At 46.3% G+C, this 24963-nt stretch overlaps 1 protein-coding gene across 3 annotated transcripts in view; it reads right to left on the bottom strand.

Annotated features, from left to right (window-relative positions):
- Positions 1-24963, bottom strand: part of SIPA1L2 (signal induced proliferation associated 1 like 2) — a 219740-nt gene that overhangs the window by 81492 nt on the left and 113285 nt on the right. For all 3 annotated transcript variants that reach the window (XM_060285985.1, XM_060285984.2, XM_060285986.2), the window contains exons 3-4: positions 8345-8478; positions 6130-6318 (exon numbers count right to left, since the gene is read on the bottom strand). In XM_060285985.1, the coding sequence (XP_060141968.1) occupies positions 6130-6318; positions 8345-8478 (323 nt within the window). The remainder of the gene's footprint in view (positions 1-6129; positions 6319-8344; positions 8479-24963) is intronic.

The following is a 24963-nucleotide window of genomic DNA, read 5'->3' as shown; positions in this document are numbered from 1 at the left end:
ACCCAGAAGACACTCCAGGATCTTAGAGTACTTTAGGAAACGCTTGGGATTGGCAATTGTCACCACAGATGCGGATCGCCTTGGTGACTCCCAGAACTGGATCAATCCCCTAACGGGACCTCTACGGGACTGCTGTACCTCCCGGCACCATGATGCCTGGACCTCCCGCCTGCTGTCAGAAGCGGATTCCCGCTCTCCCCAGTTGTCCGGCCCTGGCCTCGTGGACAGTCCCCCAGAGATCCTGTGGAGTGATCAGCAGGCACCGGTACCCAGGGCCCCACGGGCCCCCGCCCACACATCCTCCGCACCCAGCAGGGGCGGCCGTACCACCACCCGCATCCTGGGAGCTCACTGTCCCAGGGCTGCCGCCCTGTCTGTCCCCCCGCTAGAGCCCTGCTACCTCTTCTGGTGCCACCTCACGTCGCGCCCCTGCCACACCTGCAGCTTGTCCCAGGCAGCCCCGCCATCCCCAGCAGGAAACCCTTCCTCTGCCTCTTTGCGGAGCAGGCCCGGAGCAAAGCTGTCTGGGGCCCCAGGGGTAGGGCCGCGGCGGCCCCATGCGGGTGGAGCAGAGCCTCCCTGGACCAGCACAGGTTCTCTCTGATTCCTGACTCTTGCGGACCTGATGCTCCCTGTGGACTCAGGCAAAGGCCAAATACCTGGAGAGCTGAAGCCCCCAGGGCTTCCCTGCTGAGCGCAGTGCCATCCGCTCACACCCCTCTCCTTCCAGCCATCGCAGACCAGCCTGTGTCTACATCCCAGCTGGGAACAGGACTTGCTTTCTACCCAAACAGCCCTGGGCCCATGGGAATCAGGGGATGAGGCTAAATTAGACTTCAAAGCCCCCAGGTGTCTTGCCCCAGCTCCTAGAGCTCTGCTCCAGTGACTGAGAATAACCCACTGTGGCCTGTTTACTACAAGGCCTGTGATTCCACTAAAACAGTAAGAGGATGAGACACGGTGTGAAGGAAGAGACCTCTCTCGCTCCAATCTCTTATAAACCGCATGAAATCAATGGAAATGCAACACCAAGGCTGACCCCCTCCTGCCCGTGGTTCAGCAGAAAGCTTGCACACCTCTTCAGCCTGATCGCGGTACCAAGGGGAGGACAGGCTCCAGGTCCCCATGAACTAAAACCCCCAATTCTCTCGGAACAAGGCTCTGTTTCTAAGCCCTCTACACCTCAGGCTGGGGCTAACCACGCCCCCATCCCACTGACCTTCCTTTAACTGTTCTGATGCGAATCACAGCCAGTTCCACTGTCCTGGGGTGAACGAGGCCGGCACTTGGGCGTCCCCACGGTCAAAAACTAAAAACACCCACTTGCCCAAACTCTATACTGCTCCCGTGCCCAGAGCTGGACACACAGACCCTGCACGGACAGGCAGACGATCCCTTGCCTCCTGGGACTGGATAAAAACTGAGTGCTCTGTTCCAAAGGCCAGAAGCCCCGTCATTATTGACGAGAAATTTAAATTTAAAGGAAGGTGACAGAAAACAGAGCCTCAGAATGGCCTTGAAAATAAATTCAGGTGTGCAGGAAAGTCCTTCCACTGCATCCTCCCAACTCAACCACCTGCTCTAAGCGTGTAGTATCATGGATTTAGACCCGCTTGACTTCGTGTCAAGTAAACCTGGTATGTGAGTGAACATACATCTGGGTGAGGAGACAAGAGCAGAAGGGGTGATTGGCTTGTGAACAAATTAATCCAAAGATGCTCTAATATTCTAAGTTAGTGAGCTGTCATAATGTATCTGAATTAATTTTTTAAGAAGTCAACCTAGTGGGTAAAGATAAATTAGGAGTTTGGGATTAACAGATACACACTACCATATATAAAATAAACACAGGGTACTATATTCAATATACTGTAATAACCTAAATGGAAAAGAATCTGAAAAGGAATACGTATCTATGCATAACTGAATCACTTTACTGTACGCCTGAAACTGACACATTGTAGACCGACCACACTTCAATTAAAAAAAAAAAGTCAACGTACATAATCTTAGGAATTCACCTGTTATACAAACTAGGATAGTCCTATAAAAAAGGAAAAATGGTATCTTAGAGGTTGGGAGGTGAATTTATGTAGATAAAGTAGCAAAACTTTCAAAGTCCTGATTGATAATTACTTCCCTTATGATTCTCCATGGCATGGAGTCTTCCTGTTCAAAACATCTTACCAAAAGTAAAGAACGGAATGAATGACCCGATACCCACCATATCTCCCACTGATACAACATGTCTTGCGCAGAGCAGATAAACACAGTGACTGTCAAACCAGGAATGGATCCCAAACTCCAAGAAAGCAGAAAACGACAATATGTCCTTTAAAGTATTTTTTCAAGATTAAAACCCCTTAAGACCAGCAACATAAAACTGGCCCATCCCCTCCCTGGGAAGATTTTCTATCAGGAAAGTAGATAAAGACAGCACTACCCAGAAGTGACTCACAACACCCAGACAGGTTAGGGCAACTTTTAAGGATCCTTTGGAAACCAGGATGTTAGAAAAGCTGTCTACTATCTTTCAGAGATGAGCATAAATAGTAAGTAGCTCTTGCTGACGTAATATGGAAATGAGATACCACTAGGAGTTGGGGGGCGTTAAAATGTCATATTGTACACCATTATGAAAGTATACCAGAGTCAAATAAATATAATCTCAAAAGAAAAAACACATGAATACAGCTAGAGCTCTAATTGTACTGGTGTGCTTAAAACAAGCACCCAGTTCTCAAAATCCATTCATTGACGTCAGATTGTAAACAGGTGTCCATTCAAAGTATCTGAAGGCTTAGTTTAAGAGAAATTCCCTGGCAGAGCCATTTTTATGACCTTCACTGCCTCCCACCGGCGTAGCTCCTGGACCTATTCTGCCGGATGGACATCCCAAGAAGTACCTGCTTCATTCTGTGAGGAGACAGTCACCTGCGGCTGCTGTAACGTCTCTCAGGGCTTGGGCGTCGGGATCCAGGCTGGGGAACACAGGGCCACCTGCGGACTCCTTCCTCCACAGCAGCCTGAGGGACCAAGCACCTCATCCGCCAGGCACCTGCTACCCAGCAGGTGAGGGACGTGTAATCAAGGGAGAAGCAACACACACCAGAAACATAAAGGGATGAAGACCACGGGGGTCGGCACCTCTCTTCCAGACTCTTCCACGACACGGAAGTGAATGTGTAACAGAGCAGGACCCTATGGGGCCTTCCCAGGACAGACGCCTCCCCCATACCCTCTGCTGTAGCTCCTCTCTGAAGTACCCAGATAATAGACCAGATAACAGTATCTGACGCCTATTTCCCGAGTTGTTTTTCAGATGCTAAAACCACCCCCAAATGGAAGAAATTACTTGATGATCACGAGCACGTAGCTCCCAGACCTTCTGGTGCCTAAGGACTGACCACCATCAACCAGTCAGAGAACTGTGCACGAGCTGATCACAGACCCTGAGGTTCCCCTCCCTCACCTGGCCTTTAAAATTGCTCTGCTGATCAAAACTACAATGAGGTATCACCTCACACCGGTCAGAATGGCCCTCATCAAAAAATCTACAAACAATAAATGCTGGAGAGGGTGGGGAGAAAAGGGAACCCTCTTGCACTGTTGGTGGGAATGTAAACTGATACAGCCACTGGAGAACAGTATGGAGGTTCCTTAAAAAGCTAAAAATAGAACTACCATAGACCCAGCAATCCCACTCCTGGGCATATATCCTGAGAAAACCATAATTCAAAAAGAGTCATGTACCACAATGTTCACTGCAGCTCTATTTACAATAGCCAGGACATGGAAGCAACCTAAGTGTCCACTGAGAGACAAATGGATAAATAAGATGTGGCCCATATATACAATGGAATATTACTCAGCCATAAAAAGAAACAAAACTGAGTTATTTGTAGTGAGGTGGACGGACCTAGCGTCTTTCATACAGAGTGAAGTAAGTCAGAAAGAGAAAAACAAATACCGTATGCTAACATATATATATATATATGGAATCTAGAAAAAAATGCTTCTGAAGAACCTAGGGGCAGGACAGGAATAAAGACGCAGATGTAGAGAATGGACTTGAGGACACAGTGAGGGGGAAGGGTAAGCTGGGACGAAGTGAGAGAGTGGCATGGACTTATATATACACTACCAAATATAAAATAGATAGCTAGCGGGAAGCAGCCACATAGCACAGGAGATCAGCTCAGTACTCTGCGACCATCCAGAGGAGTGGGAGAGGGAGGGTGGGAGGGAGACGCAAGAGGGAGGGGATATGGGGATATATGTATACGTATAGCTGATTCACTTTGTTATACAGCAGAAACTAACACACCACTGTAAAGCAATTATACTCCAATAAAGATGTTAAAAAAGAAAAAAAAATTGCTCTGCTGAAACCCTTCGGGGAGTTTGGGGTTTTCGAGCACAAGCCACCCATTCTCCCTGGACTGGTGACTTTACAATAAACGCTGCACTTTCCTTCACCCAAACCCGGTGTCAGGAGATTGACTTTACTGCACCTACCTGCAGGTGAGTGGACTCAGGTTTGGTTCGGTGACAAATGCTGTCCTTCCCACCAAACCCACCTGAACTCTGAGTCCCTGGACCAGCAGCGACACACCCGCTCTGTCCCTCCATGACAACAGGATTTCCTCAACTGCCTCATGACATGACCATTCTCAGAGCACTTTACCAGCGACGACCATGATGAACTCTTCTGTGGGATTTTAGAAGCCAATTGTTCAAGTTCAAGTTTTGGTTTGGTTTAGTTGTTGTTTTTAATAGATCAGCCTTCATTCTTGAGAAAGACAGACTGCAGGATTATCCACTCTGAATGTCACAGTGCCTGCTTCCTCTGGCTGAGAATGCAGTGTTAATTTGCTAGCGCAATTACAACTTCATCTCTTAGAATTCCAGCCATCTGAGTATCAAATACTCCACCAATATACCACAGGGAGTGTGTTACTGGGTCCACCAAGAAATCCCGCCATACTCCCTCCAAAACATGAGAAAGAATTGTCCTTGGAACATTCTGGAAAGACATCACAATTGTCTTTTTCTTTCTGCAAAGCATGTATTTAAAAACAAATCCACACATTTAAAATAAATTGCATACCTTGGGCACCGACCACTCAGTTTCGCCTCCAAATTGTCTTGCATCTGAAGTTAAAAGGCTTCTTTCCATCTTCTGGGCCACCACCTAAATCCTGTCCATCATTAATTCTCTCCCGGATGCTATTAATGATCACATAATTGAGCTCCAGGCCATCATCAGGCTCTACCTTCACCAGCCTGTCCAGTACCCTTCTACCAGAATAATCGTCCTAAATTACGGCTACGAGCATGTCACATCCTACCGGCAAACCTTCAATGTTCCCTACCACCTCCTGGATCCAGTGCTAACTCCTTAGCCCAGCATTCACTCCAGCCTCAACATATTTTGTAACTGTTGTTGTTTTAACTCCTAACCTCCCTGCGTGTGCCCTTCTCTTGTAAAGAAACTGGCCATAGTTTCTAAAAGAGCCAACTGCTCGTATCTCCCTATTGGAATTCTACTCAAGTCTAAAGGCCCAGTTACAACACCACCTCCTTCAGATGTTACTTTCTCTTTTCCCAGAGCACACACTGCATTTCTATGTCTCCATGACCATGACCACACTAACGGCCATGGCGTTCTTCATCTTAATGGCCCCAAGGGTAGGGACCAAGTCTTAGCTTCAAGCCTCCTGATACGTGCTGTTCACTGCCATCTGTCAGCATGACACTTTGCACATAGCAGCCAAGAATAAATGTTAGTTCAGGGAAAGGCCCAACGTGAGGTCTTTACACCCTGGGAAAATACACCAGCAGTCTCTAAGCATCATGAATCAGATCTGCCCCTGCTGGCTGGGACATACCAAAACCCTGGTAAAAACAACGCAAGTCACAACTCAGCAGGAGGTGCACTGCACTTATTATTAAAGGCATCATGTTACTTAACTAGTATAGAGGCATATTCGAGAAAAACTGGAGGAAAATGCTTTAAGGCATTAAAAATAAATGATCTCCAAAGGCAGATGGATGGGAAAACTCCAAAACATTCAGAAACATGGACACAAAGTCCCGCACACTTACAGTCTCCCACGTGATACACACCCCTTGCTCATCTAGTTTGAGCAGCTGCTCCGAGACCTTGGGCGAGCTCGAGGCCTGCCTCAGGCACTGGATGCTCAGCTCTGGAACGACGCACTCCAGGACTTCTTTGAGAGGGAGTCCCCGTGCAGTCCCATGCCTGGCGGTAGAGGGTATGGCATCTTCCAAAATCGCTCCTCTCAGGGTTGTCAGCTGCAGGGGCAAATACAACGTTCCAGTTAACACTGATTCCTGGTTACCTCTTTAAAGCGTAACTTTTTAGTTGCCTTAAAAAAAGAGGAAGAGAGAATTGACTTGAGGATATGGGGAGGGGGAAGGGTAAGCTGTGACAAAGCGCGAGAGAGGCATGGACATACATACACTACCAAACGTAAAATAGATAGCTAGTGGGAAGCAGCCGCATAGCACAGGGAGATCAGCTCGGTGCTTTGTGACCACCTAGAGGGGTGGGATAGGGAGGGTGGGAGGGAGGGAGATGCAAGAGGGAAGAGATATGGGGACATATGTATATGTATAGCTGATTCACTGTTATAAAGCAGAAACTAACACATCATTGTAAAGCAATTATACTCCAATAAAGATGTAAAAAAAAAAGGAGGAAGAAAGCTAAGGCTCTTCTTGGAGTTGGGGCAAAAGAGGCTGAAAGTTCTCGATCTGAAAAAGCAAATTCAACACTCAACAGTCAGTCTTTAAACAACCGAAGGACTCGTGGGTCAGGAAGGAGCCAGGCGGGGCTGATATAACCAGACGTGCGTGGAGTGAGACAAAGCCCCGCCCGGGGACGTTAAGTCACTCCCACCACGATCGGAACCGACACCAGAGGGATGCCGAGGACGAGCCGGGGGTCCTAGGGCCGGGCTAGCCACAACGACCTCCTCCATCCTTCCGTTTTCTTTTTCCCATTTTTCTCGACATCATCTTCTTTTCTTCCACTTTTCCTATTTAACTTTTCATGGCTGGCAATTCCCAAGGCTGAGTGGGGCGATCCCGTGACCCCCGTGGGCAGGTGACCCAGGGCTGGGAAGACCACCATCGGACTCTGCCTCCTGATCTGTGATATGTCCTCAAACACATCGTGAAAGCCTGGAGCCACTATTCTGACACGTGTCATCTAAGCCCAGGTCAAATACGTGGAGAGAGGAGGCCCAGCACGGCCAGCCGAGAGGTCTGGCTCTAATCCCACCCCTCCGACAAAGCAGCCGTAGTGACGTGGTAACAACGGCGCCTAGCATTTGCACAGAGCTCCGGGGCACCGCTGTGCAACAGGGCTTTCTGCGGTGATGAGACCGCCCTCCATCTGCACTGGCTGATACGGGAGCCACCAGCCCCGAGTGGCTGCGGAGCGCCTGACCCGTGACAGGTGTGACGGAACCACAGGTGACAGGTGTGACGCGGAACCACGTTTTTTATTTTATTCAATTATCTTAAATAGTCACACGTGGTTAGTGGCTACTGAACGGGACGCTGCAGGTCCGTAACTTACAATATGTCACCTCCAGAGAGAGCTTCCTTTCCTCTTTACGGCACAGAGCCCAGTTCACGGGAGCACCGATGCACAGGCAGTGGGCACCAAAGTGCCAGGCTTGGGCAGGGCCGGCGAGGGGCTCTCTGTACTCTGATCCAGAAGGAATCACATTCTGGACTGTGTGGACGACACATTCCCATCTAATTACAATGGTCAAGAGGATAAAACCCGAAGTGCAGGCCAGATCTAGTTCTTCATATAAATCAACATCCCCCCCTACAGGGCTCCACGCATCGGCCATATGGTGTATAACAGTCCCACTTTTCACCCATAGCGAGACCAGCGGGGAAGTAGCCTGGGTGCTGGCGGGACGAAGTGCAGGGCCACGGAGCTGCTGCACCTACAGACACGCTAAGCCAACACCCACCCCACGGGCGGCCTCCTGGTTTTCTGCATTCGACGCTGAAGTCGTCCTTCAATTCTGACATGAATCATAGAGTTCAAGTTTGTCCTCTGCTCCAGGCCCGAAAATCTTGCATTTTGATCATTTTATCCTTTCTGTCATGTAAGGTGGCAGTCAAATCACTGCCACATCCACCACAGGTCTTCACATTTTCTACTTTGAACAAAACAGTCTAAGCCCTTTTGGTCACCGGAACTGCTGGGATCACAGCACTGACAATGAAAGCAACATCTTAACCAAGCGGTGACCCTGAGGCCCAGCCCAGGACACACCCCATGAGCGCCCAGTACCTCGCTCGTCCTGAAAGCCACCCGGTAGTTGAACTGGGACCCTTCTTTCTCCTTGGGGTCTTCCACCTTCTCCCTCCGGATGCTGACTGCCACAGGGCCGAGGTTCTCATCGATTCCAAAGTAGTTCTGGTGCTCTGCAATGGGAGAGAGCAGTGGCATGAGGAGAAGGGAACAAAGAACAGGGTGGGTATCTTTCAGCGTGTGTATCTAATCCTTGAAGAGGTACCAGTGGCTCTGGTGCAGGATTCCCCCAGATGTGATCCATTTATTTGCCTCCAAATCAGATGCACTTTTTTTTCTTTTTTTTTTTGCGGTACACGGGCCTCTCACTGCTGTGGCCTCTCCCGTTGCGGAGCACAGGCTCCGGACGCACAGGCCCAGTGGCCGTGGCTCACGGGCCCAGCCGCTCCGCGGCATGTGGGATCTTCCCGGACCGGGGCACGAACCCACGTCCCCTGCATCGGCAGGCGGACTCCCAACCACTGCGCCACCGGGGAAGCCCCAGATGCACTTTTAACCTGTCATTTTCTACTACTTCATCCTCCCATTCTGCTTCTCACTAGTTCATAAGCTGCTCAGGAGCCCCAAAGTTGAGTTTGGCATCACTGGAAAGCGTTTTGCCATCTTAGAAACTGTTAAAAAAGGAACGTGGCAACTTGAAGAACCGAGCCTGAACAGTTTTCCTCCAGCTGGGAAGGTCACCTCCTCTGACTGATTAAAGGCAGTGGAGGTGAGCTTATCAGCCACTCAGAAGAGCCAGATTCATCTCGGAGAACAGGGCAGCGGCAAAGACCACCCTGTCACGATGACGTCATGAAAGCACCTGAGAGTCTAAAGCAAAGTGGATCAGCGGACAAAAAGTCGATAAAAGGTCATTAAGCTGCTGAGTCCAAATTATGTCTCCTAAAATACCACAACTTAGTTTACTATGTTATCAGCTCATCATTTCTTTCACACAAAGTCAGGGTCCCATAGAGATCTAAACGCACACAATCTCACCAGAGGAATGCACTCTGGGGCCCTCCTGTCCACCTAGCACAGGGACCCCGAGGACATTCTTCCTAAGAGACGGTCATTAGGCTTTTATTTACACACTCAACAAGTGTGCGCCAGGCACTGTCTCAGGAGCGGGGTCATAATCCAGAAAAACTCCCCGCTCACGAAGCACGCGTTCTAGTCTGAGCGCTGCCAGTGACAGCAAGCTCACTGCTTTGCGAGAATCCCTTCTGGACACATGAGTGAGCGCTGCTAAAAGAAGTAAACACGCTTCACTGCAACCAGACTTTGTAAGTGTTGTCTTCTGTAAGGACCCAAACTGAACACTCAGGTGTGGTCCGACCCATACAGAACAGAGGGTGCAGTCAGCCAAACGTTTATTCGAACCCTTCACACCAGTAATCCGTGCAGAGCAAGCGGTCCATGCAAAGCCCCTGGTGGTATTCACTTATTTCCTGTTGAGCTGCTGCCTGGGCCGTTCTCCAAGATGTACACTTAAAACATTGATTTGTTTCACCCCACAGGCAAAACTGCTTCTACCCCTTTTCAATGTCACCTTAGTGGTTCTGGCCAATCTTTCTGACTTAACAGTTTTCAGTTAAAGAGAAACATACTATATCAAACGTTTGTAAGCTTGAAAGAAAAGCCATAGGTGTTCCAAAGGCTTTGGGTTATGCTACCATTTTCTGCCACAGTAATTTCTGAAGGAATAGAGAATGTTATTCAGAATGTGGAAAACAGGTGAAGTTCAACAAAGAGCAACGGCACTTGTATCACTCAAGGGAAATATTACCGAAAGCTGCTAATGAACACTGGCTACATCTTAAAAGGCAGATAATTTGCGTGTTACTTCTTGCAACCAAACGAGATAAATACTGACATAATTTCCCTTTTAGGCCAGGCAGGGCTAGAAGAGCAAGTCGACTCTTTTAGGGACTAAAAGGTGAAGTACTGACTTAGTTCTAGACTCATATGATAGGAAACGAGCCTTTGTTTTTCATGGATAACTCTGGTAACAGTCTGGTTAACTATTACAAACCTATAGGAGTCCAGTGAAATTAAGCATACATTGAAAAAAAAGAGTTATTTACCCCGAGGGGTTATTTATCATCAGCTTGATACATTTAAGAACCCACTTCAAGAAGTTACCGGACGAAGTGAGAGAGTGTCATGGACATATATACACTACCAAACGTAAAATAGATAGCTAGGGGGAAGCAGCCGCATAGCACAGGGAGATCAGCTGGTGCTTTGTGACCACCTAGAGGGGTGGGATAGGGAGGGTGGGAGGGAGGGAGACGCAAGAGGGAAGGGATAGGGGGATTATGTGTATGTACAGTTGATTCACCTTGTTATACAGCAGAAACTAACACAACATTATAAAGCAATTATACTCCAATAAAGATGTTAAAAAGAAAAAAAAAGTGACTGGCAAAAAATGCTCAAATCGGTTCCTTGTTAGGCATCTGATGAAACCCGTGACATAAATCAAAAGAGCTTCAAATTATTTTAGGGAGAAATAGTGAACAAACAAACAAAACCCCTTTTCAGGATAAAACTGAGAGCCCAGATTAAGTGCACCCAATTATTAATTCTAATATGTGACAACTAAAAATCCCAAAGTGTGTGTGTGCTGCTCTCACACTTAGTAGGTGCTCTAGGGACAGGTGACAGAGCAGTGACGGCAGGGGCAGGGGCTGTCTACAGGGGTGCACGGGGGAGTTTTCTGGGGTGATGGAGCTATCCCACATCTTGATTGTGGTGGTGGTTACGTAACACGCTCATTTGTCAAAACTCTGAGAACTGTACACCTTTTAAAAGGGGTGAATTTCACTGTATGTGAAGTATATTTTTTTAAAACTGGGGAGGAAACAGAAGGTCAGTGAGAGGAAGAGTTGGTCATCCTCGGAAGTGGACGGGTCTCTGGCACAGATACAAGTCATGACCATTTCACTCACCCCAGCAGTTTCACCCCACTGCCTCCAGGGAGGAGAATTACTATTCCTCAAGTAATCACCCTCTCTCTTCCCATTTTCTCAACTATCAGTGGTCCTCAACCACCGCTCACTTCCTTCCACACTACCGCTCTGCTCAGGACTCCACGGCGTCTGCCGGCAAAGCCAGCACCCACCTTCCAGTCTCTGCCTTAGCAGTCCGCCACGTGTGCACCACCGGCCATCCACGTTGGGCTGGGACCCTCTACTTCCTAGACCGCTGGAACGACCCCATTCAGAATGAGGCAACTCCCAGCTCTTTGCTTCTGGGTTTCTTGTGTCGCTCCTCCCCGGCGTCTTCTCAGCCAGGCTGTCCTCTCTGATTCTGCCTCTGTCTTCATGCTTACATGTTTGAAAGCCTATCCTTCTGTCTCCCCTTCCGTCCATCAAACCATCTTCTCCTTTGAAGTCCTCAGTGCTATCATCCAATCTCTGTCTAGGCTCTTCTCTCATAAATCTCCTCACTCACACGCCTTTGCCCCCTCTGCCTGTCACCTCTCCCACTTTTCTTCGCTTGACGTTCCTATTCATCGTTCCAGACTCAATGCAAACATCACGCCCAGCGGGAATATTCACCGCCTCTCCAGACGAGGCTAAGTCCTTCAAACATTTTTTTTTAAGTATAGTTGATTTACAGTATATTAGTTTCAGGTATACAGCATAGTGATTCAGTATTTTTACAGATTTCGCTCCATTAAAAGTTATTACAAGATAATGGCTATAATTTCTGTACAATATATCCTTGCTGCTTATCTATTTCATACAAAATAATTTGTATCTCTTAATCCCCTACTCTGACCCTCCCTGCTTTCCTCTCCCCACTGGTTACCAGTAGTTTGTTTTCTATGGCAGTGAGTCTGCTTTTTCTCTTTTATTTTTTGGATTCCACATATATCACACAGTATTTGTCTTTCTCCATCTGACCTATTTCATTAAGCATAACATTCTCTAGGTACAAACACGTTGCTGCAAATGGCAGAATTGCATTCATTTTCATGGCTGAGTAATATTCCATTATATATATGTACCAATTCTTTATCCATTCATCTGTTGATGGACACTCGGGTTGCTTCCATGTCTTGGCTGCTGTAAATAGTGCTGTTATGAACATTGGGGTGTGGGTATCTTTTCTAATTAGTGTTTTTGTTTTTTTCTGGATATACAGCCAGGAGTGGAATTGCTGGACGGTATGGTGGTTCTATTTTTTGTTTTTTTAGGAACCTCCATACTGTTCTCCATAATAGCTGCACCAATTTACATGCCCACCAACAGTGTAGGAGGGTTCCTTTTTGCCCACATCCTCGCCAACGTGTGTTATTTGTGGACTTTTAGGTGATGGCCATCCTGACTGGTGTGAGGTGATCTATCATTGTTGTTCTGATTTCTATTTCTCTAATAATTAGTGATGTTGAGCATTTTTTTCATGTGCTGGTTAGCCATCTGTATATCTTCTTTGGAAAAATGTCTATTCAGGTCTTCTGCCCATTTTTTAACTGGGTTGTTTGGTTTGTGATATTGAGTTGGATAAGCTGTTTATATGTTTTCATTATTAACCCCTCATCAGTCATATCATTTGCAGATATTTTATCCCATTCGGTAGAATGTCTTTTTGTTTTGTCACTGGTTTCCTTTGCTGTGCAAAAGCTTTTAAGTTTAATTAGGTTCCACTTGATTATATTTGCTTTTATTTCTTTTGCCTCAGATCCAAAAAAAATATTTCTATGACTTACATCAAAGAGTGTTCTGCCTATGTTGTCTTCAATGAATTTTATGGTCTACAGGATTTAGGTCTTTAATCCATTTTGACATTATTTTTGCATATAGTGTGAGGAAATGTTCTAATCTCACTCTTTTACATGTAGCTGTCCAGTTTTCCAAGCACCACTTATTGAAGAGACTGTCTTTTCTCCACTGTATATTGACTCCTTTGTCATAAATTAATTGACCATAAATGTGAGGGTTTACTTCTCAGCTCTTTATTCTGTTCCATTGATCTATATGTCTGTTTTCATGTCAGTACCATGCTGTTTTGATTAGTGTAGCTTTGTAGCACAGTCTGAAGTCTGAGAGGGTGATACCTCCAGGTTTGTTCTTTACTCTCAAGATTGTTTTGATAATTTTGGTGTTTTGTGGATCCACAGGAATTTTAAGATTATTTGTTCTAGTTCTATGAAAAACATCATGGGTATTCTGATAAGGACTGCATTTGATCTGTAGACTGCTTTGGGTAGTATGACCATTTTAACAATATTCTTCCAATCCAAGAGCACCGGATATCTTTCCATTTCTTTGTATCATCTTCAATTTCCTTCTTCAGTGTTTTATAATTTTCAGAGTATAGTCTTTCACCTCCTGTTTATTCCTAAATGTTTTATTCTTTTAGATGCAATTTTAAACGGAATTGTTGTTTTTTAGTCACTCTTTATGGTAGTTCATTATCAGTCTATGAAAAAGCAACTGATTTCTGTATATTAATCTTGTATCCTGAAACTTTGCTGATTTCATTTATTAATTCTAAGATGTTTTGGTGGGTGTGGGGTGGCCACGACTGGGGAGAAGACTCAGGTACAGGACACAGAGGAGACCCAGTCCCGGGGCAGAGCCTGGGTGGGGTGGCGGCGGCCACTGTGGGCGTTTAGTCAAAAGCAGTATCTCGGGGGCTTTCGTGGTGGCGCAGTGGTTGAGAGTCCGCCTGCCGATGCAGGGGACACGGGTTCATGCCCCGGTCCGGGAAGATCCCACACGCCACGGAGCGGCTGGGCCCGTGAGCCATGGCCGCTGAGCCTGCGCGTCCGGAGCCCGTGCTCCGCAACAAGAGAGGCCACAACAGTGAGAGGCCCGCGTACCGAAAAAAAAAAAAAAGCAGTATCTCAGAAGCATCCCAGATCTCTGAAGATGGCTGCTCCACCACAGCTCACCCCACCAGCCCTTCTTCAAAGGTACCTGCTCTGTAGTTGTGGGCTGGCTAGCTTCTGATGGCCTGTCCCTGCCGCACACCGCCCTCCAAGGCTGGCTGGGGGTGGCGCCCTCTAATCTGCAGAACCATCCTGTTCCTCTATCAGCTTTGGCATTTCTTTGGCTTCTTCCTAGTTTTCTGCTCCTTTGTGGTTTTATGCCCTTTTTGTATTCCTTCATTATCATTTTCTTGTGGTGTTTGAAACGGGGAGAGATAACATGTGTGTTGAAATTGTCACGTATAACTAGCAGTCCTAAACTCACTTACTCCTAAATATCTATAATTCGAATGAGCCTGATAATGGGTTTCTGAATCTGAGCTTTCCTACTTACCACCTGCTTAACCTTGGGTTAGTTACATAACCTTTCTTAACCTCAGCATCCCCACCTCATCCACCCCTAAAATATATATAATACATTTATCATCATTCACCTGAGAGAGACGTTATAGTTGAAGGCAGGCATATTAATGAAAACAACAACAAAAAAACCTCAATGAAAGACAAAAAGGGAGTGAACATCAAATAAACAGCATTATGGGGCATTTTCCTTTTACGCCCAACAGTCTGATAGTTCAAGAGTCATACTAAAGGAGATTCATACTTTTCATCTCAAAAGTTGATCTGTAATCAGAGGTTACGTCGCATTCAGGGTAGTCTTTTAAAGAAAGCAGTGGCATATATAATATTTTACTGAATAATTTCTACCAGTAACGAATTTCTTTTTAAATGAGGGGAACCCAAAATATGTATATTACCCTATCCACCAAAGATGGCAGGCAAATTGGTGAGAAAAACAATATTTTCCTTAGTGTCTACCTCTCCAAGCCATGACCCACACTTGTTTTTGACTTTCCTGTCTCTCACACAGACACACACCTTTTGAACGCAAGTAGAGAAGACATTTCTGCTACGTACAAACCATCACACCTTTGGACTTGCCAGTTCTAAGGCCCCGTAGCTATTTTCTAAGGGATCTCTCTGTGCTTTCAGTCTCACCAAGAAATCCAGCAGGTTACCTGCACGTGTTTCTAAAGAAACCACAATCTTAGGCTGCGCACTGTAACGTTCTGTCTAGCTTTCATATGGGGCGTTCCGCACACGGTGGAGGTTAGAGCAGGGAAGGTGCTCCCTATGGTCTCCAGGAGGGAGCCTAGGGGACCCTCTCAAATGACACCTGGTCCCCTTCAGGACAGCTCAGGCTGTTCATCTGCATCACAAGAGCCTTCCCCTCTGTGGGCACAGGACAGTGAGCCCCTCACCCACTTGAGCCCATCATCCCAAGCCCTTGATTTCCATAAAGTTGCTTCAAGGGGGAATCAAATAAAATCCTTCCTTGGCAGAACGGAAGCTCTGAAAAGACTGGAAAAGCTGAATGAAAATCTACATATTGTGCAAATACAACAGGGCCAGATTAAAAAAAAAAAAAATTGGTTAACAAGATTTCAGCGTAGGAAATGAGATTCAGTTTATCTCTGTGGTGCACTTTGGCTGCTCAGTAAAGAAAAGAAAAAATTCTAACTCAGAGGAGTTTTAGAAAAGAAAAGGGGTACGTTGAACCTTAGCCCAAAGGCTGTTTCCAGGTACTGTCGTATCTTGGAAGGGAGAGGTATTGGGTCCGTCACTCTTGGAATGAACAGGTGAGGATCTCAACTCTACACGCCTCCCGAGGCCAGTATGTAAAAGAGAAGCCCCGTGGCTCTGCCTCACGTGATTTCTCAGAGGTGTCAGCACCATATGGGCCACGGCACCATCAACAAGTCCACAAGAGCCACTAGCAGCTGTGGACTATGCCCCATCGCCCTGCATTGGTTAGTACTCACAGCAGAAGCTTTCCTTTAATGCTTCTTTGTTCTTTCAATAGTCAGTTGATCATTTAATTGTCAGCTCACTGCCTATCTGGGTTAAACCCAAGGCTGCAGGTGGCTGCTGTCTAAGCTCCTACCTATGATGTATCTTCTGTCACTTTCTCCTCCAAACAACTGTTAAATCACCTCCCCCATTCCAGGAGTTATAAAGATGTGAACAGGGAACGGTGAATACATAAATGGACGAATGAAAAAAACAACAGGACATGCTTTTGCAGATACTAACATTAAGAGTCATCAGAGAACCTCAAGGAATCTCAAACTCCCTGCTAATGTTTCATGGATTAAATTACCTAATTTGATGGGGAAAATGATGCATTTTTGCTATGTGAATTCTCCTTTGACCAAAATTTAACCAAAGCATTAGCTAAGCTTGAAAAATCTGAGGTATTACAGTGAAAATAACAATATTAAACATACCTTATGTAAATTAACTCATTCATCTCCCTACCTATGAGCAGGTATCCCCATTTTACAGATGGTAATACTGACGCTGAGAAGTGAATGATGTGCTCAAGGTCACAAGCCCCTGTGACAGAGTCAGGATGCAAACCTTGGCAGTCTGGCTTTAGAGCTCTCTCATGTAAAGCAACTCAAGGGTGATGAGGTTACCGTGAAGACTTAAATTATAAGAATCAACTCATGCACAGTAAAATGAACACAACTTAAAGATGAGACAACAAATCTGTCCTGAACATAAGGACGGTATCTTGGAAGATGTGATTTTAAGAAAACCTTGAATAAAAAGCGCAAGTCTGGGGACTTCCCTGTTGGCGCCGTGGTTAAGAATCTGCCTGCCAATGCAGGGGACATGGGTTTGAGCCCTGGTCCGGGAAGATCCGACATGCTGCGGATCAACTAAGCCCATGCACCACAACTACTGAGCCTGCGCTCTAGAGCCCACAAGCCACAACTACTGAGCCCACGTGCCACAACCACTGAAGTCCGTGCACCTAGAGCCCGTGCTCCACAACAAGAGAAGCCACCACAATGAGAAGCCCGCGCACGAGGAGTGGCCCCTGCTCACCGCAGCTAGAGAAAGCCTGCGCACAGCAACGAAGACCCCACACAGCCAAAAACAAAAATAAATAAATGAATGAATAAATTTATTTAAAAAAAAACTGCAAGTCTGGAGAAGTAAGGCAGCTATCAAAGACTTCCTTTGATAATGCATAATTTTTAGCGTCATTTTGCTACAAGAATGGGAAGGAGAAAGAAAACACTACGAGAGCAAGGAAAGGGTTCACTGCGTAAAAGCTGAGAGGCCCAGATCATTATTGAGCCGAGTAGTCGTCCAGCTTTCCTTTTATTTCCTAAGTGAGACAAAGAGCGAAATAAATTTTGGATCTGAACAAATGCAGGGTAGGTGGGTTTTAGTAAGTTCTAGGTGCTCTGAGACCTTACCTTCCAGAGACCTTGACTTCCAGCTACACTGGACCAGTGTTACCAAATGCCAAGTTCGTGTGCTCCATGCACAGTGAGGCCAAACAGACCCAAACGTGGGAGCTTGGAGCAGAGAAAGGTTTATTGCAGGACCATGCGAGAAGACGAGTGGCTTGTGCCCCAAAAGCCCCGGAACTCCTTGAAGGGCTTCAGAGCAAAGCACTTTTAAAGGCAAGGTGAGGGAGGAGTGGGGTTAGTTGTTGCAAACTTCTTGGGGTCAGAATCCTTTGTTCTTGCAGCTGTCCCCATAGGTCAGGTCACCATGTTCCCATAAACCTCCAACAAGACAAATGTTATTCTCTGTTCTGCAACTTTTTATCTCTATATGAATGCGAAAGTGCTATACCTTTAAAGTTCAGAGCCTTGAGAACGGGCTCTCCTGTATATTTCAGGCTGCAGGCAACATTCTTAACTTGTAGCCAAAGCAATAAAATACAAAGGCTAAAGTCAAAGAAACAGATCTAATATGGAGGCAGATTTGTTCTTCCTTATTACACCAGTAGCAAAATGCAAGCAAGTTTCCCCAGTTACCTGCCGTTATGAGTCAAACCATACAGAAATATTAGAGTATTAATAACTCTTCCTAGAGAAATATGAGAGCATCAGTTCCTCCTCAGTAACTGACTGAGAACACATCTGAGGACAAAGGATGAATAGGATGAACTAGCACACAGTCCTAAAATGCTGCAGGGGTGGGAACTGTGACCTCCCAGCACAGCATACACGTTTCCCAGCCCCCACTACCCTCTGCCCCCTCAGCCACATGGAACCCATATGACTATAACCCACAGGCTGAACCCCCCTGTGCAGCTGCGTGATTCCTCCGTGCTAAGAGCCCCCCTGGACCTCCACAGGAGTTCTGTTTGTGGAGGTACTGGCCAGGCGCTATGGTTAAGAACTGAGTTGATTGTGTCCGCTAAAGGAAGAATTTGCATCCCAGAACAGTACAATTGTTAGGTGGTACTCAGTTCCCCCATGTGAATTTAATAGTGTCCAATTCGCTATTAATTTTCTGCAGTGACTGTACAAAACCAGAGGGGGGAAAAAAAAAAGAAGCCACCAGGCATGAAATTCAAAGCAAATGCAGCCATGCATCGCTCAGCAATGGGGTTCATTTGATACGTAAAAGTACCCTCCTGCCCACAACCGCCGCATTAGTGAAACTTAAGTGAATGTGTTTGGAATGGAGTGGCAGACTTCACCAGACACCTTTCCCCCGGGGCCCACCCTGCCATATGGTTCTCTCTACTATTTTCTCTCTTCATCTTTTTAACCATTAAGATAAAGTCCTGCCCTTTAAATGCTGCACCGGCGGTGGGGACACTAGTTTCTTTTTCGAGAGAAGTCCCATACATTTATTGAAGAACTCCTGGGAGGACCAGGATATATACTATGTAACAGGCACTGTTCTAAGCCCTTTACAGGAGATATTTTTATATTTTTATTATGATCCCATTTTTAGATGATGAACTGAGGCACAAAGAAGTTCAAGAAGTTGTCCAAAACTGAGCTGGGATGTAAACCCAAGAGTCTGATTTCAGAACAGTCTATGCTCATTACATCAAGATACGCTGCCCTGCCTGCCAGTAACAGGCCTCCAACTACAATGAGAATGGACAGACACCGCTGCCCACTGGCAAAAAGACGATTCCCCAGCCACTAAAGAGTTGGTTGGTATCAAAAGGGGCAAGAGTTATTATACATATTCTAGAAGAATTCTTTGCTTTTATTTGTTAATTTAGCAGATGTATGTACGAATAATACGTTTCAGTTAAAATATTAAGGACAAAGATTACCACTGGAGAAAAGGATAAATTTACATAGAGCTGGGTAACAGTAGTTAAAAAAATTAGTGAACTTAAAGATTTTTACAGAAAAGAGGCCCTGGAGAGAATGCCTGGAGGTGCAGCATATCCAGCAGCCAGGGCTGGGCCAGACACAGGAAGGGCCTTCAAGGCTTAAGGGCTGGCATCTTGGGGTGTAATAAGGGAACAACAAATCTGACTCCATACTGGATGTTTCTTTTACTTTCACCTTTGTATTAATACTCTAATATTTCTGTATAGTTTGACTGATGTGGCAGTTAACTGGGAAAACTTGCTTGCATTTTGCTACTGGTGTAATAAGGAAGAACAAATCTGCCTCCATATTAGATCTGTTTCTTTGACTTTAGCCTTTGTATTTTATTGCTTTGGCTACAAGTTAAGAATGTTGCCTGCAGCCTGAAATATACAGGAGAGCCCGTTCTCAAGGGTCTGACCTTTAAGGGTCTAACACTTTTCTATTCATAGGGAGATAAAAAGTTACAGAACAGAGAATAACAATTGTCTTGCTGGAGATTTCCAGGGAACATGGTGACCTGACCTATGTGGAGAGCTGCAAGAACAAAGGATTCCGAGACCAAGAAGTCTGCAACAACCAGCCACAACCCTTCCCCCTTCAGGTATAAAAGACGCCTCAGTTCTAACTCAAGTTAAGATGGTTCTTTGGGACACTAGTCCACCTTCTTCTCAGTCTGCTGGCTTTCCAAATAAAGTGGCCATTCCTTGCCCCAACAAGCTGTTTCTTGATTTATTGGCTTGTCACGTGGTCAGCCGTCTGACCTTGGACTTGGTGATAGGGGCAGAAATAGACCTTGGAAAGGCCAGTCTTACACCCTACGCTGTGGTACGGGTATGGCTTCTGTTGGACACCCAGTCTGCTCAGAAGCAGCTAAACACTCTTTTCTGAAAAATTCCAACCTTTTCAAAAAGAATTCCAATCTGCCCACACCTAAGAAGTCTTGTAAAGCTACGATGGGAAGGGGAAATCAAAGAAGTTCTCTGTCCTATTCATGGACACATGACGGAACTATAAACACTAGGGCCCCTAAGCACCAGGCAGTGGGGAGAGAAGAGGGCAAACTAAGACTCTCTTTCATACACACTACAGAGTCTGCCCCCTAAAACCAGTTCAGCTCTTTACAAAGGATTTCTACTAGATACATACTTCTTTTGTTGTACTTGTCATAGAAAATTCCAAGAAAAAAATGAGCTGGGCACAAAGGCCTCCTTCACAGAGTTCAGTGAAGATTTGGCAACCCCAGAGTGCCAAGGACATCCCAAACAGCCCCTCACAGCCACCTCACCTTAACCTGCAGATTTCAGGGGAAATTCAAAGAGAATGTCTCTGTGCATTTCAATACAGATAGCAAAAGCAGTAAATTCTAGGACTTCCCCGGTGGCACAATGGTTAAGAATCTGCCTGCCAAGGCAGGGGACATGGGTTCGAGCCCCGGTCTGGGAAGATCCCACATGCCGTGGAGCAACTAAGCCCACGCGCCACAACTACTGAGCCTGCGCTCTAGAGCCCACGAGCCACAACTACTGAGCCCGTATACCACAACTACTGAAGCCCACGCGCCTAGAGCCCGTGCTCCCCAACAAGAGAAGCCACTGCAATGAGAAGCCCGCGCACCGCAACGAAGAGTAGCCCCCGCTCGCCGCAACTAGAGAAAGCCCGTGCACAGCAACAAGGACCCAATGCAACCAAAATAAATAAATTTAAAAAAAAACAACTAAAGCTAGCTGAAAGATTTTTCTTTGGAGTAAAGCAAATACAGTCATTAACTCTTCTGCCCAGATCACGGCTGGCAAATACCTGGCATCTCCCCATGTGCCCGCGGCGGACGATGATATTGCTAATGGCTCTGAGAGCACCGACGCAGCTGTGTACACAATGACAGAAGTACCAATGAAGGACGCATGAGCGCCCAAAGCAAGCTCCACATACATCCATTTACCTGCATCAGGAAGAGTCTAGCAGGATAACGATGAAACTATTCATGGGAATTGTCTCTTTCTTATGGATTCGAGGGGTTTTCTTTCTCTTTCTTTTGCTTCCCTACCTTTCCTTATTTTCCCATAATGATTATATAGTATTTACACGCCATTTAAAAATCCTAAACCAAAAAAAAAAAAAAAGATAAATATTGTCAATCTTAGTATTCCCTCCACTCTCCACGTCCACAGGAACATGCATCACGCTCCCAAAGGCTCAGACACAGTTCAGCCACTTTTCACTCCCCCCGAGTTATCAAAGAGGCGCAGCTTTATCCTTCTTTCTGGTTTGACCTCCGTTTACCCCAAAGTGACTTACTTCGTCTTCAGGAGCCATTCTTGTGTGCGTGACCTGAAGCAAGGCATCGGGCAGCTTCAGAACTCCTGAGCAACTCTCAGGTACACTATTGCCTAAAAAGTGCAAGACACACAGAAACCCACGGCATCCCTCCGCGGTCCGCGTGGCTCCGGCCCCAGTCACACTCGGGACAGTCAGTTGCTGGCCAGCGGCTCTAAGTGGCTGTAAGCCCCAGGAGGTCTGCTGTGCTGCAAGGGAAGCTAAAGGCAATTCAAACCAAGACCACAGGTGGAATCCCCATCTAGGGGGCCCTAGCTCCCAGGAGGGAACCACAGTTTCACTAGAGTTCCACGAGGGACAGAGCGGCCTGGCACACAGCACCAGGGTCATCGCCAGCGAAAGGAAGGGACATTCGAGAGCATTCACTAAGCTTGCTACAATCCGGCTCTTTTAAAAAGCCGTTTCACTGAAAGCTACAGAGGGATTTATTTGCCCAGACAAGCAATGCTGCCCACAGGGCACCGTGGCAGGCCACTCCCCTCCATAAATCCCTTTGCGAAGTTATTCAAAGCCGTTCAAAGACTATGTGTCACAGGAATACACCTCAACATAAGGACAGCCTTTCACGTTAACTACCCAATAAAGAGTCAACCAGTGTGATGAACTGGGTGACTGGGATCGACATGTATACATACACTGATGTGTATAAAACTGATGACTAATAAGAACCTGCTGTATAAAAAAATAAATAAAATGAAATTTTAAAAAAAAAGAGTCAACCACCTTATTAAAGCTGAAAAGTTTACCTATGACAATCGATGTAGGGCATCATCACTTGAAAGAAGGGAAAGAAAGAGAGAAAGAGATTCAGAGAGCTGGGTCTTTTAAACCTTTCCCAGCGATCGGGAGCCATGTCATTCTTTTGAAAATGAAGTTTCACACAGAACAATGAAGAATGGAGGAAAAGAAAAGGCATTCTGGAAAGTATCAAAAGATTCCTTGAAAGCCTGCTTCCAAGAGAAGAACTGAGTGAAGGGAAAAGAGAAAAAGGGAAAGAAAAAAATCTGCAAAAATGCTCTGTGACAGTCTGCGCAGGGCCTCTGTTTTTAAACACAATGCTGTCCCTGCAACTCGTGATGTGTTGGCAGATATGAACTCCAGCGGTTGAAGCTGGCGTGAAAAATGGGGGGGAAATCATTAATTTAATCATCACACTTTATCTGGCAGACACATGCTTTTGTGATCCTTGGGAAAGAGCTGGGCTCCAGTCCCACACGGAGGAGGCCTCGGCCACCTGGCCGCTGGGAATCCGGGCTGCTGCCTCTGCCTTTAGTCCTTAATGGCTCTACAGAGAGACCAGCAAAAGCAGCAGCAGCTTCCATTGTAGCCAATTGCAGTCTGAAGCCACACAGGCCCACGGGGGAAGAGCAGAATCGCTAAATATAGGAGGAAGCAGGCATAGTCCTGGGCTGCAGGGAGAGAGCGCAGAGTGGCGGGGCTGGGCTGGGTCTGATTCTATCTCCTCCTGCTCTGTCCTGGCCCCGAGTCCCATTAGCCACACAACAGTCACCGTGCCCAGCACAGAACTGCAGCACACAAGACAAAGGACCCCGGGGCCGGCTGTCCCGCACCTTCATCGTGCAGGCTTAGCGCAGGAGTCTAGAATTTGGCTGTCTGCCTCATTCACAGACCCAGAGTGCGCCCAGCACCCCGGAACTGTCAAACCACACGTCTACACCCACTTACAACTCACCACAGGGCATCTACTCTCAGGTTTTTCTTATTTATGTTTTATTGCACATTCAAAATCTACCAAGTTTGATGGTGTCATTTCTAAAGCCCTGGGAAATCCTCAATAGCAGATCAGGAAAAGTGGAGGAAATAAACCACTCACAGACAACTCTTTACAATTATCAGGAAGTGACAGAGTTCAGGAGAAAAACTACGAAAACCAGTCAAGAGAATTAAGAGAATCTAGCAACCTAAAACTATCTCGTGGAACAGATCTTAAGGACATTAAATGGATCAGAGGGCGGCAGCCCTGCCTGGGCCCAGAAAACATCAGTCCTTTATTCCACATACACTCTGTAGACTTAACACACTAAGCTATGCAAAGGAGTACAACAAATGAGATGCTGGCACGAAGCATTTGCATAAATACACATGTATACAGATACACACACACATACAATTTTTACATTCTGGTATTTTACAGGGTGAATCGCAAACCACTTACAAAACTCAGCCAGGATGACTCATCGCGCCTAAGGATTTCGGGGCACAACAATCCCAACAGGCTATTTTATTGCTAGCATTGACAGCCATGGCTTCAGTCGATTAAAAAATCTCTTAAGCAGGAAGCCTATTTCTCCATGGTCTCCCTTTCCAAAAATAACTAAGTTCCACCTCGAGAGCATCCGTGAGCAGAGTTTATAATCCTCTGCCCCTGGATGAACAGTCCTGCGTTATTTCCGGCACAGATTAAATAGAAGACCCGAGATTCTGTGCGTTCACTGGCTGGAAGGCAGTAACATCACAATGGGTGATGCAGCCAGGGCTGAGACGGGAGCGTTGGCGACACAGCCAGGCACTCAAGATGTTGACAAAGTTATTTCAGTCCCATCATGTCGTCCGTAGAAGACCAGAAAGACAACTCAAGCTACGTGACCAGTCGCAATTCAAACGCCTGCTTATTTAGCTACGTCGCTTATCAACGTTCTATTCATTCCATTGATTAATATGATTTCATAATATTATGATTATGGATGACTGGTTAAATCTGGAATGATGCAAAAGGGGGGGGATGATTAATTTAATAATTGCACTTGGTCCAGCTTGTAGTCCAGGGGAAAAAGCACTAAGAAGGCTCCAGGGACTGAAGTGGATGGAGTGACCTCCTGAGGTTAGAGCTACAGCCCGACCAACCCCAAAAAGAAACAGCTGGAGTCAAAGGTTGCAGGCAAGCATTCTGAAGACAGAAACCAATATTAAAATGAATTCTAAGTACAGTCAGCTGGAATTTATCCACAGCAGAAGGCACAGAAGGAGGAGAGGCCCCCCGAGACTGACTGGGCCACCTCTGCCTCCTTCGTGCTCTAAGAGGTGACACCTGGGAATGGAGGGGGGTGGCAGGTGAAACCGCAAACAGAAAACTAAGCCCCAAAGAGTATGCTGTCCTAGAAGGAAGGGGCCACGGAAGCAAGTCATACCCACTAAGAAGACAGGGCGAGAGTCCCTGGGTGTTCTGT

The sequence above is a fragment of the Globicephala melas genome, chromosome 16 (assembly GCF_963455315.2).
Source record: "Globicephala melas chromosome 16, mGloMel1.2, whole genome shotgun sequence".
Lineage (NCBI taxonomy): Eukaryota > Metazoa > Chordata > Mammalia > Artiodactyla > Delphinidae > Globicephala > Globicephala melas.
The sequence above is the reverse complement of the archived record's forward strand: the minus strand, read 5'-3'. Positions and strand labels throughout refer to the sequence as shown.